This window comes from Primulina eburnea, chromosome 15 (genome assembly GCF_022965805.1).
Source record: "Primulina eburnea isolate SZY01 chromosome 15, ASM2296580v1, whole genome shotgun sequence".
Lineage (NCBI taxonomy): Eukaryota > Viridiplantae > Streptophyta > Magnoliopsida > Lamiales > Gesneriaceae > Primulina > Primulina eburnea.
The window spans coordinates 1,708,975-1,726,682 of record NC_133115.1 but is presented as its reverse complement, the minus strand read 5'-3'; the positions used below and the strand labels follow the sequence as shown (position 1 = coordinate 1,726,682).

Sequence of the window (17,708 nt, the reverse complement as noted above, 5' to 3'; positions counted from 1 at the left end):
CAATTGAAGTCAAGTTTCCATTTCGTAAAATAGGTAAATTCTTATTCATCCGTGTGTAGGTATTACTTTATTTACAAGAATAAATAATATTTTTGATATGACTTACTTAAAAATTAGTCTAATAAAATTAACTCATGAGATCGTTTGATTCCTCGACAGTCGACCCGACCCGGACTACTAGCATGATACGAAGGGCAACACACATGTGCACAAAAATTCCAATTGTATCCCACCTATACGATTGACCCAGCATAAACGGGCAAAACATCTCGGATGTCCAATAATTTTTTTTACTCAGAAGTCCAACCAACTGAATATAGTACGATCTAGATTTTTGGGCCTAGGCCTTTTTGTTAACTCATTGAAGCCCATCTCATCGCCACCTACCCCAAACTTGTGATTTTGTCCTACTTTCGATGTCTACACCTACCAAGTACCAACCCCACACGCACACACACACACACACACACACACAAAGATTTGATTGAGAAGCCACTTTAAGCATATCATGGATGTTATAATACCCTAATAATTAATCTAACCGTGGATATTTATTAATACATGCTAGATTCGTTGATTTTTCAACTTTTCAACGGACGTCTATTTATTATTAAACATTTATTTTAAAATAACGTGAAATTTCATTCAATATATTCTTTTATCTCATCAGTATTACGTAAATTTCAGCAACAAATCATTCAATATATCTTTTTGTCTCGTCGATATTACATAAGTGTTAGCAACGAATGCTGGATAAATCAACTATCCGAAAACAAAAACTTGTGTGAGACGATCTCACGGGTCGTATTTGTGAGACGGATATCTTATTTTGGTCATCCATGAAAAATATTACTTTTTATGCTAAGAGTATTACTTTTTATTGTGAATATGAGTATGGTTAACCCGTATCACATATTAAGATATGTGAGACGGTCTCACATGAGATCCACCCTTATCCGAATATGTATATGCATTGTAAATGGGGGTCGGTTTCTATTTTAGTATAGTTATGTAATCTACGTTACTCCGATGGTTTGTTATATAATTTCAACCAAATGCATATACAAACTAGATGAAGGACCACGTGTTTGTGAACAAAATAATTAAAAAAAGAAAGAAAAGAAACGCTAAAAAAGTAATATATAAGTGACCCACGCTTTTAATTCCTTCAGCTTCCCCTGACAGAAGAGAAGTGGAGGAGACGAAGGCTTGGTTGGTGGCAATGGAGTCAAAATTACTTGTGGCTAACACTTGTACGCTCTCTACTTTTGTAGTCTACAAGTCTCTCAATTCCTATTCGAATCCTCTCGCTGCACAGCTCCACCGCAGCTTCTTGGCAGCTCGGCCGAGTCAAATATCCAGCCTCCAACTCAGGATATGCGGCGAGCTGAGACGCTTTGGATCTGCTTCTTTGGTAAAGCGCCTTGGCTCAGTCGAGCTCTGCGGAAGCCGACCGCAGTTTGCTGCGAGTTATTCTGCTTCATTTACTCCTGCTGGAGGAGGATTTGACGGCGTCAATGGGAACTCAGGCGGCGACGGTGGTGGTGGTGGTGAAGGTAAAGGTGATGGCGCGGCCGAGGGTGGAGATTCTAAGCCGAGTGCCGTGCACGCGGGGGATGGGGATGCTTCAGCTTTGAGTTCTGATGTTATTATTATCGACGTTGGGGTAAGCATTAGATATGGTTATGTACTTGCTCTTTTGCTAAGTACGATTATTCAATTGATCTCCAGTTTTACTTTTTATATTTATTTATTTCATATGTGTTTTTTCAGCTAGTTAAAATTTCTTATACTGCAGGGGATGACATGTGGGGGATGCGCAGCGAGTGTGAAGAGAATTTTAGAAAGTCAAGTAAGCGCTTGATATCTGCAACTGATTTATTCTACTCAACAACATTTAGTCACTTGTGTTCTGTGTTCCTTCGATGAATATCTAGGCGAAGAAAAAAATGAAGTTATCAAGTTTGGCTCTTTCTATCTGAATTGCCTTTGCATAGTCCTGATCGCTAAAATAAATTCCATTCTGAAGAATGGCCATCGTGATGAAAACTAATTTTTATAATTCGGACAAAGTAGTGAAACCAAAATTCTTTTTCATTTTTTAAAGTTTTACTGTTTTGGAAGCATGTGATTAATAAGGTGCATTTATAGTCAGAGTAGTGTTATCTTTTAGGCAGTTAGGTAAAATGTTTCTTAACATGTATATTGAAAGGGTTGATACACGGACATGCTTGTTTCTCTTTTCCGCCATTGAGTTTTACCATGAAATACATTATGAACAGGCACAGGTTTCTTCGGCCAGTGTAAATCTCACGACTGAGACAGCAATTGTATGGCCTGTGCCTGATGCCAAGATTGCACCCAATTGGCGACATGATTTGGGAGAGGCTCTAGCAAAGCATTTGACCAATTGTGGATTCAAATCTAATCTTCGAGGTTTGCAATTCTGTATCAAATATTGAATTTTTTTTCGTTTGTTTTGTTCGTTCTATGCGCTGCATAAGGTCATGTCATCACTCATCTTCACTTTGTTCGACCGCTGATTGAGTGACATCGTATCACACCCAATTGACTGACTGCTGATTGAATGACATCATATCACTGTGTTTGACCGCTGGTTGAGTGACATCACTTGCCTTCACTGTGTTTGACTGCTGATTGAGTGTCATCACTTACCTTCACTGCGTAAGGTTATGTAGTATAATTATATATCAAATAAATATATCTTAAGCATCTTGAGCATCTATGAATATGCTATATTTCTTATATCCTGTTTGAAATGGGAGACATTATTTTGTATCTAGTTCTAAACCCATTACCTATATATTCGAACTCTTATTTTATGTATAAGCAATATCTTTAAAGACATTTGTAAATTGTTTGAAAGTTGTTCTGACTGAGTTAGCAACTCACCTTTTGCTCTGAAATGTGGTGACATTTCAGGTGATCAGGTAGCAGGAGAAGCGTAAGATTCCGAGTCTTGGTCTAGGCGGTTAAGAATCGTTGACAGCTTGAGAAGAGAGTTAAAATATTTGGTTTCTTTTTAAAATGTAAAACTCCAGTAGATTTTGTATTGGGTTCATTTTTTGCGATCGGATTTAGAACAACTCGGTTGAGTTCCAAAATCTGTATTCAGTTTCCTTTTGTATTTCTTCAGTTCCGATGGACATAACCTGATCATGCTTTGTTTCTCGTCTCTATGTTGTTTATTGCAATATTTTTGCATTTAGTGTTGTTCTTAGTTCCAATTTAATGATGAGATGATTCATGATGCTTTGTTCTGGTTTTGTTGTGAAATCTATGTGCTTAAGTTTGATTGATTAAGACTAGCAGCTTGGTAGCCATTGCTGGTCATGGCTGGCTTACTGCCCCCACCATTCAGAAATATAATAAAATATTGATTATTTTAATTATCGAAATTTAATGTATCATATATCAAAATAATGTGCCTTTTAGTAGATAAAAAAAGATTATGATACTAATATTATCAAAATTCAGTGTTGCAGCCCCTTAGGAGTGTCCGAGTTAGTGAAGTAGGCGGGTGTTTGATTAATGGTCGTCATTATCACTTGCTTGGATTACCCTATCACATAGGGTTTACCTAGTGTGGTTTATCAGACTAACGTAATTTGCAGGCTACTGCATTAGTCCAAAGGTTTACTCAATGAGCACTGAAAGACAGTGGCTGCAAGTTCCATCGTCATAAAAAAAATCAGTGTTGCATTCCATGAATAGATGTAGATCATCAGTAGATGTAGGTGTATTTTATAAAATGAAAAATGTACACCAGATAGAACAAAAAACTAGGCAAATGAACAGATTAATACACTAAGTATACGGACGAGTATTTTAGGATACATAATTAATCTTTTTTTTTAATCTCTAAGGATCTCCCTGTTAACATACCGTGTGGGTATATTATGTTATAAAACATTGGTATTTTAAATATCAAAATATATTATACTATATTATTGTCAAAGTAATGTGTGTTTTAGCAAATAAAAAATTAAGATACTAATATATTAAAAATTTACTGTAAAGAAACAAAATGTGAGGCAGGAAAAGATCTCTAGGAGGTCTCCCTTGATATATTGCATTAGTAACTGAGTTCAGCAACAGTTGCAAGTGTCACTGGTATGAACAGTGACTAGCTGTGGCCATGGAAACCTGGGGTTTTTAAGTTTTTAGGATTAGTGTGTGTTTTTCTTTGGAAAGTAGGACTCCCCATGTTCCCCCACCCCCAAAAAAAAAAAAAAATACATGGGGAAGTCCTACTTTCCCAACAAAGAAACACACACACTAATCCAATATGAACCCCCCCCCCCCCCCCCCCCCAATCCCGTCTTCCAGATATTTTTATCAATTCAGCATAGTAAGTTTTAGAGTTCTAGTGCATTGGCTTTATTGGCTGTGAGAGAACTCATTGATTTTTCCAGAATTTGGAACATCCAGGATGATCAGTGTGTCCAAATCGTTGGTAGAAATATTGACTGGATAAATATTACAAAATTTTGACGATATCTATGCAAGTATAATAATGACTGAATAAATAATACATTTTTTGAATTTTATCATCCTAAAATAGCCATTGCATGCCTTCGTCAGTTATCTCTAATTTTTCAGGCACCATTTTAGCTAGGTGTACATCGGGTGTTGAATTTAGATTTCAGTTGTATTTATGTATGTTATCGACTGGTCCAACAGTTTGAGGATGTTTTGGCATAGTCCCTTACTTTTCTTTTGTATTTTGGCAGTTATATATGTACAAATAGGGGTATGTCAAATACTCCGTCTCAACAATGTTGGTGTTTTTTATAATTAAAAGAAATAGCCATTGCATCATTCCTCAGAATGCATGACTGTACTGTAAAACATAATGACATGGAATTTGTATATATATTTTTGGTCCATGGATCCCGTCGATTTTTTGCCTTTTAATTTCAGTTCTCATCATGCTCTCTGTTTGCAGATTTGAGAGGGGCGAACTTCTATGCAACGTTTGAGAAGAAAATAAATGAAAAGCATGCACAGTTAAAGAAAAGTGGTAATTTTTTTTACCTCTTTATGCTTTTGGATGCCTACAATTAAGTATAATTTATTTTTAGAAAAACTAAGATATGTAGACTACATAGACACCCACATAAATGTTCAGAGTCAATTTTGTTATATATGCAAATCCATTAATAACCAGCGTTTGACAAATATTAGCCAATTGATTCTAGATCTCTAATTAGCGGATTTGCAATATTTTAGTTCTTACAGGTTCAGATACTTGAGAGTATATTACTTTTTAAATTTGAGGCCAAGACAAATTAATGCGCATAGTGATTGAAAACTTGCCCATTAACAGGTCGTGGGCTTGTTATTTCTTGGGCTCTGTGTGCTGTGTGCATCATTGGACATCTCTCTCATTTTTTTGGAGCTAAAGCTGCATGGCTTCATGCGTTGCACTCCACAGGATTCCATATGTCACTGTCTCTGTTTACATTGCTTGGTCCTGGCCGCCAGCTTATTATGGATGGTTTGAAAAGTCTTCTTAGAGGTGCCCCAAACATGAATACTCTAGTTGGTATTGGGGCTCTATCATCCTTTGCGGTCAGTTCACTGGCAGCCTTGATGCCAAAGCTGGTAATTTGTTAATTCAGCCACCTACATGGGTCATTAGTCAAAGTAAAAAATATTTATCGTAAGTAATGTGTTATTTCATGTTTAAGTTCAATTTCATATTGAACATGCTACTGAGCAGAGTTGAAATTAAGGGTAACCATTTGCTATTTGCATAATGTGCTGATTAACGAAGGGAAGAAGTCTCTAAGGTTGTGTTTGTTCGGAAGGATGTGATTTAGATGAAGTGATTTGATTATGAGCGGGACTTGGAAGTATGAATGTCAAATGATACTACTAGTGGGTGGATTTGAAATCCATTATTAATTAAAATTAAATTGTTAGGAGATGATGTTCAAATCCCTCAATTAAATTTAATCCCAAGAGTTGACATCCTTGATTTCAATTATACCAATCCAAGTTTACCCTATAATTAAATACTTTGTTCAAACAGATAAAAATAAATCATATCCTAATCCCATCAAAATATATTGGTGCATTCCCTTTCTAATATGCACATCGGAAATTGATGCCCCTGGATGAAATTATTACTTATGTCAATTTTTTAGCTCAAGAAATGGTAAATTTATTTCTGGCTTACTGTGTATTGAGAAAATGAAATGATTTCTGTTTGGTAAGCTTATACTTCAATTCAAACTGCACAATTTTGTGCAGCTGACACCTCATGCACAATGACTTTATGAATAATGATATATGTTGTCTAATTGTTTGGTTGCATGGCTTATCTCCTAAGTTATATTCTTAGTGGCTATATTACATTTTATTTTATGTCAAAATTTGCTTCTCTAGTTTTTTCTGTTGATGAAGGTAGTTGCACTAGCTTTCATGTCTGATCTGTTGTGCTATCTTTTCTTTTGTACCTTGACCGACGTGCTGTCAATGAAAGACAATGCACATTCTCGTTATAATTCATGCAGTATCTCCATGTTTGTTGGCAACTCCTCAATTTTGTTATGATATTACCTTTAAAACCCAGTCGTATGTGGCATATTTGCTTGGTTCTTAGCAGTTTTCTGCTGTATCCTTGATGAGATATTGTCAAATAATCTTTCTGTCTACGCAGGGATGGAAAACATTTTTTGAGGAACCGGTTATGTTGATTGCCTTTGTCTTACTTGGGAGAAATCTTGAACAGAGGGCCAAGATCAAAGCTACAAGTGACATGACTGGTCTTCTCAGTATCTTGCCATCTAAAGCTCGTCTTTTGATTAATGGAAATGGAGAAGATCTGGGTTCGACCGTTGAAGTACATACTAATGATCTCTCTGTTGGAGATCAAATCGTCATTCTTCCTGGTGTAAGCATCTTTGCATTTGCAATAATATAGAATCTTCGTCCTGATTCCATGGAATTCTAGATCTGTACCGTTTCATCAGTATTTGTTTCAGTAGAATATTATATTTTGATCCAATCACTTTCGTAAGGGCATGTGTTGTTAACTACATCCCTAAAGTTATTTAAGATTGCTGGCAGATACCTTGTATCAGATTCTTTTATATCTAAGCATTATTTTTTAGTTTTGAATTTAATTTTTTTCACTCATTATTATCACTTTTTAGGATCGTATTCCAGCTGATGGGGTCGTTAGATCGGGCAGAAGCAGTGTAGATGAGTCAAGTTTTACAGGGGAGCCTCTACCTGTCACTAAGTTACCTGGGGTAATCATTAATTTGCACCTTGTCATTTTATATTTATAAGAGTGAAGCTCAAGTGATCAATGCAATGCTCTATGGTTGTGCTTGGCTTTGGCATTAAAGAAAGGTCGGGTCAATGTCAAGACAGAAAGAAAATTCATTTTTCCTTGTTTTTCAACTAAAGTTTTTGATAAATAATAGATGCTAAGGAATGCTTATTTTAGTTCAGATAACAAATAGAAAATTCTCGACCAACTGTTGGATGTTTGAGCCCTATTTTTCTATGATGGTGTTGCAAATTTCCTTTGACAAGCAACATAAAGTCTAATTCATGTATTCAAACTCTCTTGTTCCAAGTAACAAACTTTCTGGCTTTGCGAACCAGCTTACATGCATCTTTTTTTGCTCATGGCCACTCTTGGCTAGGACCTTAAAATGTGTTTCTCCATTCTCAAATTATCTTGTAGAATTTTGGTTCCTTCATGAATCCAGCTACTTAGGCTTTTATATATATAGGCTGAAGTTGCAGCTGGGAGTATAAACCTAAATGGAAAGCTTACGGTAGAGGTGCAGAGACCAGGTGGTGAGACAACAATTGGGGACATTGTTCGGTTGGTGGAAGAAGCACAAACCAGAGAAGCTCCTGTTCAACGGTTGGCTGACAAGGTACATCACCTATATTTTCACCTTTTCTCCTCTGAATAATGATAGATTGTGTTTTGTTTTGCTTTAGCTATGTTAACAATTTATAATATGCTCGTCATCATGTATGGTATCAGTACAATAAGTTCGTCCCCAGTCGTGTGATTTACTCTTTTGACCTAGGTTGCTGGACATTTTACATATGGAGTAATGGCACTTTCTGCTGCCACATTTATGTTCTGGAATCATTTTGGTTCACAAATCCTGCCAGCTGCTCTTCACCAAGGAAGTCCCATATCATTGGCATTACAACTTTCCTGCAGCGTCCTGGTACTCGTGCACTCTCATCCATTCATCTGAGGCCTTGCCACATGAACTTAAAATGATTAAATTTGTGCTGTTTTTTCAAAGCTCCTGCAATAAAAGAAAATTACTAAATTGAGACCGAAACATATCTTAAATTTGGTATCATATATGGACAAGAGCTTCTCATTCCTCTTAATTTCTCCAATGAGTTTGGTCTGTACGCGGTTTATTATATGATAAATGTTTGCTTCTTTGATTTCTCTAATCTCCATACTAAACTCTCTGCATTAATCTTTCTGTGTCTATTGAGCACAGGTTGTTGCATGTCCATGTGCACTTGGGTTAGCAACACCTACAGCTGTGCTGGTAATTTTTAGCATACAAACTTTGGTTTGCCACCCCAAGTAATTTTTGTACACCAATGTACTACCAATTACTTAATTGTAGGTTGGAACTTCACTTGGTGCTACAAGAGGCTTGCTTTTGCGTGGTGGAAGCATCTTGGAAAAATTTTCAACAGTCAACACTATTGTATTTGACAAAACAGGGACACTGACTATAGGAAGACCTAGTGTGACCAAAGTAGTGTCACCATACCACCTAGGTGATACAGATTCCCAGTTGAGTATGGAACGCGTCCATTTAGCAACGTGTCACTGAAGAAGTTGTATTGTCAGTTTGTTGTTGGTTAATTGCACCACATGTCAATAAATCAATACTTGATTGGCCTAACGTCAATAATTCTGGGAACATAAATATTGGATAGATATTGGAAAAATGTAATGAAACATGAAACTCGTATAGTCAAAATTCTTCATATTATAACTTCTTTTGCTTGTGTGTCTTTTAAGATAGTCATTGCCATCTTAGCTTGCATCTTCATCACGATGCAATCCCAATTTAGTTGTATGCATCTATATGAACCTCATATTTCCACTATGCTCTGTTTTAACCTAAAATCTCCCTTATCCCAAAATCACTAGTCATGGTTAGTAACTCCATGAAAGATTAATTCTAGTGTTCCTTATTTTCTTTTTTATGCTACAATTTCTATCTTAAAGTGAAGAAGAATGTTATCCACACTCTTTATTCAGTATTTATCATCTTATTTATTGAGTTTTATTTTATGTCTACAAGACGATAATGAGCCAACACTCTTTGCAGGCTTGACCCAGCGGCTACTCATAAGTGGTCTGAAGCTGAAATTCTGAAGTTGGCTGCTGGAGTTGAATCCAACACTCTTCATCCAATTGGAAAAGCAATTGTCGAGGCTGCGAAGGTGTTGAAGTGTCCAATAATGAAGGTATATATTTTTCAATCCTTTGGAAATCTGAGAAATATTATTTGGAATCACAGTACTGTGTGAACTCATGCTTTGGTTACCAAGTTGTCGAAGATACTTTTCCCAAAAGTTTTAACTTATGGACGATGGTACATTAAATTGTTGTATATTTTAACATGCAATCTATGTGTAAACCAGATACGGGGAATATATGTCTTGAATTAACATCCAAAGCTTACACTAGCAAATTGATTTGGAATAGCCAATAAAGACACACCCAGGACAAACTTAACAATCCACAACAAAGGTTTTTAAATCTTTAACCACTGGATTTGATTGAATATTGAAATCGGTTTTCCCAAAAAGCTTGAACTCATGGATAGCATCATAATGAATAGTTTTAGACTTTTAATGCATGTCTTTCTTGTTATGTTGCTTGCACGGAATTATTTGAATGGTCATCTGCATACATTTTTTACGCAGCATCTGCATAAAATTGCTCAATGCTATAGTGAAAACTTTAACCCCTTTTTAGTTAGCTTAACTTCTACTTCTCAAAAGGATGTATGAGATTTCAATCCTGCTTCAGTTGCTTTGAAGTTGGATTTATGTAGAAAAAATGTCTTTTATGTTTTTATTTTTATATTGCCTTTTCTATTTAGAAATTGAGACTCCAAGAAATTTGCTTTCTTGTTCTTAACATTCCTATGAGTTTGTTATACAATTTGAGTCATAAGAACCTGTTCTTCAGCTTGATACTTTGGTTTCAGATTCCTTTATGCTTAGGTTCCAATAGGTTCCTGTTTCCTGCGGTTGCAACTTAAGCTCTTAACAGAACTTCCGCTGTTGCTTTGCGAAAAGTATGACTAGCCCGGGTTCCAAAATTTCGTCTGTTTTTCCATGATGTGGAATATCAATCTTCACAATGAAGCTTTTTATGATTCTCTTATTTCTGCTCATCAGTTTGGATTAAGGACTGTGCTTGTAGGTAGTAGAAGGCACATTTACTGAGGAACCTGGATCTGGTGCGGTGGCCATTATTGATGGAAAAAATGTAGCTGTCGGTACACTAGAGTGGGTTAAAAGGTAACAAAGTCATCTCTTGATTTCAGGTGGCTACTATGTTTAACTTCAAAACTGTTGCTATTTGTTTGATGAAGAAGCCTTTTTAGTTAACATATGGTTTTGGCTATGTAGACTTTCATGCGACTGAATATTCCTCAAGCTAATATCTGCACAGTATTTTTAGTTGATCGTGCCAGTTTTCTTGATGTTAGATGTTTCACTCTTTGAAACTGGACTCTTGGGAATGCATTCTTTGTTTGAGAATCCTACAACAAAACTTATTATCTTTTATCGCTCATTACCGAAGACTGGCATATATAAAAAGGAAAATAGAGTGGAAGACTAGACTGAAAAATGGAGCTCCACAAGGCTCGTTTAAAGATCAGTATAGAAACATTCCTTTTGATTTGATGTATACGGATCACCAACTCTTGTCCTACTGAGCTACTTTAGACATAATTAATCAAGCATACTCCCTTACAATATGATAAGAATTTGAGAATACTTCATGAATGCAAAAATATGTGATTCACCTTGAATAAATGACAAAACCTATCATACACATATTGTGCTAGTATATTATGGACCAATCACAGTCTCAAATCTCCTCATCACACATTCCTTTTTATGTTTTATGTATCTCAAAGTTGAATTTAAAATTTAAAAATCATGCAGGCATGGAATTGGTGATATCCCATTTGAAGAAGCCGAGGAGTTTAAAAATCAGTCGATTGTTTATGTGGGAGTAGATAGTGTTCTTGCTGGAATCATTTATGTTGAAGATCAGATCAGAGAAGATGCCCAACATGTTATCGAATCCTTGACTCATCAAGGAATCAACACTTATTTGCTTTCTGGGGACAAAAGGGGTGCTGCTGAGTATGTTGCTTCTGTTGTTGGTATTCCAAAGGAAAGGGTAAGATCATCTCATGTTTAACATCTAGAAATATTTTTCAGGAATCCTCGTTCAGAAAAGAAAAATACTTGTCTCTTCAATCTCTCTTTGGTTTGTTAAAGGGGTGTGTCAATAAAAAATCTGATATTACGATTCCCCTCGACTTGTAATTCTATCGGGTCACTTCCTTTCGCCTTCACATTTTTGCAACTAAAACCAATTTGGTTTTGGAATGAAACGGAATTGGATTGACATGCATCTTTATGTTCCTAGCAAGTATGAATGTAGTGTGATGACTTAATTAGACTTTATCAATTACACTTTTGTTTCTCGCTTCTCAGCAATCTCATTGAATCTCACTTATGGTCCCTAAATTAACTCTAGCAAATCAATGTATAGAAGAGTTATGTTATACCTTCCTTGGACATGAAAAACAATTTTTTCTCTCTACTGTTTCCCACTCTTTATTATATCCAAAGAAATATATGATATTTTGTTGATTGTGACTGAAATCAGTGTAATGGTTAATTTCAGGTCTTGTATGAATTGAAACCAGATGAAAAGAAGAATTTTATAAACAGACTTCAGGAGGAGCATAATATTGTAGCTATGGTTGGTGATGGAATCAACGATGCAGCTGCCTTGGCTTCATCACATGTAGGGGTTGCCATTGGTGGGGGTGTGGGAGCTGCTAGTGAGGTGTCTTCTATCGTGCTAATGCAGAACAGATTGTCCCAGGTATCGCATTGATTTTTGTTTTCATCTGTCGTAAAGTTTTTTCTCCACTTCCATTTTTATTGGATTTATATGTAAATTAAAAAAATTGGAATCTAGACTATTACACGATGCATCCACATCAAATAATACTCCCAACTCCCGGCGGTCAATTGAGGAAATGTTTCTATGCATAGTGATGGTTTGTGGGCTTAACTAGTATGTGTAAAAAGGAAGGCTAATAATGTCTGCCTGATGAGTGACTGACTACCTTTTATACACAGTTGCTCGATGCTCTGGAGCTGAGTAGACTTACCATGAGGACTGTGAAGCAAAATCTTTGGTGGGCCTTTGCATACAACATTGTAAGTTTTTCTCTACATCAAACCTTTGTCTTAATAAAGGATTCCGTTTATTTGTTTTTCGCTATTGAAAATATTTTGAGTAAAGTATAATATGCTGGGGCACAAGACAAGGATTAAATAAAACCACTGGTGGGAGGACTTGGCAGGTTAAAACTCTGGTTCTCGAAGTTACCAAGTAAACAGTTGTTTTTCGAGTTTATTAAATGATAATATGCAAATTATAAGCAGACAGCTTAGTCTTTTCACTCGGTCGTTTGTATGAGAACAGTAGTTATTTTTTACGTGTCAGTTGGCAGTTGCCTTTAGTATTCGACTCCTTCATTCTGATTGCTTCACCTCCATTCTTCACTCGTCTTTTACCAGATCGGAATTCCAGTAGCAGCTGGAACTTTGCTGCCTGTGACTGGAACCATGTTATCGCCTTCTATTGCTGGTGCACTCATGGGTTTCAGTTCTATTGGCGTAATGACAAACTCATTACTTTTGAGACTAAGATTTGCATCAAAAGAAGCTGAAATTTCGAAAACATCATTGCACATCAAAGCTCCTTCAGACTCTGACAATAACACCAAGGATGAAAATGAGACTCTGCGAAATCCGTTCACAGCTACTAGATGAGCCACTCCTGCACTGCAAACGATGAGGTGATAACCCCTAACAAGCATATAGCTGTGTTACCACCGTTTCGTCTACATTTTCGTCAAGGTCAGGATGGGCAATCATTTCGTTTATTCAAGTGTCTTAAACCCGAGTCTCGAGTATTGCGGAGGTTCCCAAACAAGATAAAGATGCAGGAGCACATCAAGAACTGCTACAAACAATCTACTCAGCCAATGGATTCGGCGTTTTCATCTATTCATCTTCTTTTTCGCAACCTCTAGTTAGCACAACGAAGATAAGAATATATTATTCAGTATACTACTAAAACAAATATAGCCTTCTAATAATTCAGCAATGTATACACAGTGCCAAAAGATTAATTAAGAACCAAAATCCATCAACAATAAAATTGGTATTTTTCTATGAGCAAACTTAAATGGTTTTATATGAAGATTGAAAAATCAAAAGAAAAATACGACTCCGACATCAAACGTACGAAGATGACAAATTACTGACAATATTTATGCATGCTCATGCCGCTGGTAATCATTAAATAATATTAATGATTTAATTTAGTTTTCACTTGAGTTGCTATCTGTCCTAATAATTAATTTTTGTTTAAGATATTTGTAATATATTATAATTTCACCTTCCGGAATAAATGTTTTAAATGTTCTTTGGTGGACAAACATTGAAAGTTTTAATTCGTTATCAAGTATTGTAGTGGAACCTAACTATCACAAGTTTTTTCTTGCTTTCTGTACGAATTTCAATATGTCCGAAAATATATTAATGAACTCGATTTTACGTATAAGTGTTGGTAGCAAAAAAAGAAACGATCTTGTATCTTGAATCGTATACGCTTCATTGATCGTGAATTCCTTTTGCATCTTCATAGATTACTACTGGGGCGATCTATTTCGCTCGCATTCTTTTTATGTTCTTTAATATAAATATAATTTATATTGAAAATTTTAAATAATATCTCACACGGTACCTTATACACCTCTAATTATGGTTTCATGAAACGTTGACATAAATGTAATATCCTGACAGTATATGTGATTGTTCAATTTTAATTTGAGTGTGTAAGGTTAATATATTTTTATGAACTAGAAGACATGTACGTGCGTTGCACGTGTGGAACTTACAACAACCGTAAATTTTGAATTTCTCATGATATATTTTGAATTTATAAAGATCTATACATAAATCGCGTCATTGAAAAATTAGCTACAAGTTATACAATTATTCATCGAAAGAAATTTGATCACATGACATAAAACATAAAGATAATTGTAATATTTTTAAAACTTTTTATTTTTCGAGAAAAAAATATTTAAAAAACATCAGTAAAATATTATAAATCATTTTAAGTAATTATAGATGTAAGAATAATTTGTTTCACATAAAAAGGATTTGAATTCATTCTTATTCCTCATTTTCTATCACTTTGATGTATATAAGAGTAATTATTACACATAAAATCAATTTAAGCTCATTTCAATTCTTTTGAAGTGTTCTCTCATGGCAACAAATAATTATTTGGGTTTATCAAGCATAAAGTTTAACGGTTTGGCCCATTGACACTCACGTCAGTGCAATTTTCATTATGTTTGCAATTAGCTTTGTATATAGTTTGCACAGTACATCACATTAGGTAACAAGTATAACATTTGACATGAAGATTAAGAAATGTTGAACTAAAATATTAATCTTTCATTGCTATTTAGTTTTTGTTGGGTTAAACATGCACGAGTGAGAGTAGTACAGAGATGGATGAAGTCTCAGGAAGTTCTTGTGCGTACTGTTGACATTGTGTCGCTTTCTTTAAATTTCATTAAAGATATAATTTTTTTATAAAAAAAATAGTCTATAAATCTTATTCCAAAATAAAATTTCAGTTTTCTTTAATTTATTGTAAAATTAATCAATACCTGAAAAACAAAAAAAACATGTATTTATTAATACTATTTAACGAAAATAAGGACATACATGTAAATTCACACAATTTACGTTATTTATGGATGTTAATTTGCTCAAATTAAAAATAAAATTGTCGCAGAAACTCATATGAAGCTGTTTCGTGGGTCAATTTTGTGAAACATATCTCCAATCCAACATGAATCATTAAGAAAAATATTGATATATTAGGATATATATCAATGAAACTTGTTGGGGATCGATGTTGAGTTTAGAGGGGGGTGAATAAACTATTTTCATTTGATGATAATTTTTACAAATGGTGCTAGAATCATGTTAGAGATTGTAGCTGTTCTTGTTCGAGTGTAAGTCCAGCAGATCACAAAAGTAGGTGCGGAAAAGATGCGATGGAGTAAAGTGAAAACAGTAATAACAATAGGCAATAAAACAGTAGTTGTTTCTAGAAGTTCGAAGATAAAATCTTCTACGTCTCTCTTTCTTCTGTTTCCAGAAGGTATCACTAAAAAACTTTGGTTTTTACAGTACACACTTGTACACACCCACTTCAGTAGGACTTATCTTTTGCCTACTGAAATTCTTAGTAACTCGACACAAAAGTTAAATACAACAAGGTTCTGGAAAAGACTCTTTTCCAGTTTTACAAACTCTTCTCCGAAATATAGTAAAAATGTTTTGCTTGAAGAGATGATGAAAAAGCAGTACAAAATTATCTCCAAAGATCAGATGTATAATATGAAACGTGTACTGCTTTTCTGCAAATTTGAGTTTAGAAGATGATGATTGGTTCACGGTTGTTCAATGTAGCATTGGATAGGTAAAAATGATCGGCGATGTTCTATAAATGGTTTTGATCCATATATATAGATAACTTGAATCCAGCGTCTATAATAAAAAACGGCTCTTTTGATTTATGATAGAAACAGCTGTATTCCTTAAAAGGATCCTGCAAAAAGCTTTCAATACAATCAATTTTGTTACTTACCAAAATGGGTAAAGCAAATTAAATGACTTCGTACAGCATTTAATGGTGCAATTAATACTTTGCACTAGGTAAAATAACGATAACATTTAAGATAGAGATGATTGAGTTAAATACTGTTAAGTACTGATCCAGTAAGGCTAAGTTCTGCTACTGTTATACTAAGCCGTTGAACACTAAGTAAAGTACTGCTTCCGGTAAAGCGAGTACAGAGCTACTGCTTTGCATTATCTTCTGGTTGGTGTTATTCCTACTGGTTTTGATTCTCATCACCACAATAAAATAGGTCTAACAAAACTGTCTCACAGAAGACCTGCTCGAAAATTAGAGAATTATAAAATTTTGAAGAATAGTGTAAACTTCATTTTTCTTCGATTATTTTAAAATGCAATAAAATTATTTAATAAAAAAATGTCGACTTGTTTTAGAGATATATCTACTTGATGCTGTCTTACAGAAGAATTACTCAAAAATTGGATAAATATAAAATTTTGAACAAAAACATAAACTTCATTTGTATTCTATTTATTTTAAAAATTATTTATTAATTAATGAAAATTTTTAAATCAAACAAAAGGACATCCTAAAAATAGAGATAGAGTTCACAAATCTGACAAAAAAACATAGATAAATAAATAAAAATAAATATTTTTAAAATAAGAATATAGTTCATTTAAAAAATTGAATGTAAATTTCATTATTCTTCGCTGGCTTCCTTTCGGATTGCTAAACGTCGGGCCCTGATTTCGGAAAGCCACTTTGCAGTTCTTCCACATTCTTTTCATCAAAGTCAAAAAAAAAAAAATGGATGCAACATTTTGTTTTTCTTCAATTTAGTTTAGATTTCATTAATTGATAAATGAAAACAAAATAACCAAAGAGACATGTATTAATGAATATTATTTAATGAAGATAAAGACAGATGTAAATTAACAATTCAACTCATATATTTATAATAGATAGATATCACGTGTCTAAATTAATTTAAAAGCGTTAGGGTGGTGCTACCCTCAGACAACCTCTAATTAAATGGTGTAATAGGTCAATACCCGAGAAAAAAAGTTGAGTTGTTCTATTGTGAGACAGTCTTACAAATCTTTTATCTATGAGACGAATCAAACATACCGATATTCACAATAAAAAGTTTACTTTACAATTGAAATCTTAAAATTTAAAAACATTATCGAGGAAAAAATGTAGAATGTAATTTTTTTATGAATGAATCATCAAATTTGGGATTGTGCTTTTATTTCCTAGGAAAAAACAAATCTTTAAGTCGGTGCAATACGAATATAAATATAATATAAAGCAATTCAAATATATACATACAAAACTCTTAAATACCAAACCATATTTGTTTTGATAATTACTACTGAATCAAAATAATACGTGGGCTCACGAGGATACTTTAAAAAAGTCTCATAAAACATATTTTCTTGATACGTTTCAGTGATCAATATCAGTTTAGAGAATTTAGTTTTGAAATAATATATATTTAATTAATTTAGATTATATACTTTATATATTAGATAATGGGAAAAAAAAGTAGTTAATTTTAAAAAACCTGGAAGTAAAATACACCTAATAAATTTAAATTACACACAAATTCATGTGAGACGGTCTCACATGTCAATTTCTTGAAACTAATTTCCAAGCC

General features: G+C 34.3%; 1 protein-coding gene and 1 long non-coding RNA gene across 2 annotated transcripts in view; one reads left to right on the top strand and one right to left on the bottom strand.

The window, feature by feature from the left end:
• The first annotated feature begins 1,141 nt into the window (after nt 1-1,141).
• On the top strand, nt 1,142-13,408 carry LOC140814181 (copper-transporting ATPase PAA1, chloroplastic-like). The gene is made up of 17 exons (XM_073173072.1): nt 1,142-1,666; nt 1,799-1,852; nt 2,283-2,436; nt 4,970-5,044; nt 5,351-5,628; nt 6,689-6,922; nt 7,185-7,283; nt 7,776-7,925; nt 8,085-8,231; nt 8,523-8,573; nt 8,655-8,827; nt 9,372-9,510; nt 10,478-10,575; nt 11,230-11,470; nt 11,984-12,187; nt 12,448-12,528; nt 12,892-13,408. The coding sequence occupies exons 1-17, from the start codon at nt 1,223-1,225 to the stop codon at nt 13,144-13,146; spliced, it is 2,877 nt and encodes a 958-aa protein (XP_073029173.1). The 5' UTR covers nt 1,142-1,222; the 3' UTR covers nt 13,147-13,408.
• The window catches only part of LOC140814184 (uncharacterized), a 95,799-nt gene continuing 91,060 nt past the window's right edge, over nt 12,970-17,708 (bottom strand). The window contains exon 2 of the long non-coding RNA XR_012114079.1: nt 12,970-13,339. This is a non-coding gene — a long non-coding RNA (uncharacterized lncRNA). The remainder of the gene's footprint in view (nt 13,340-17,708) is intronic.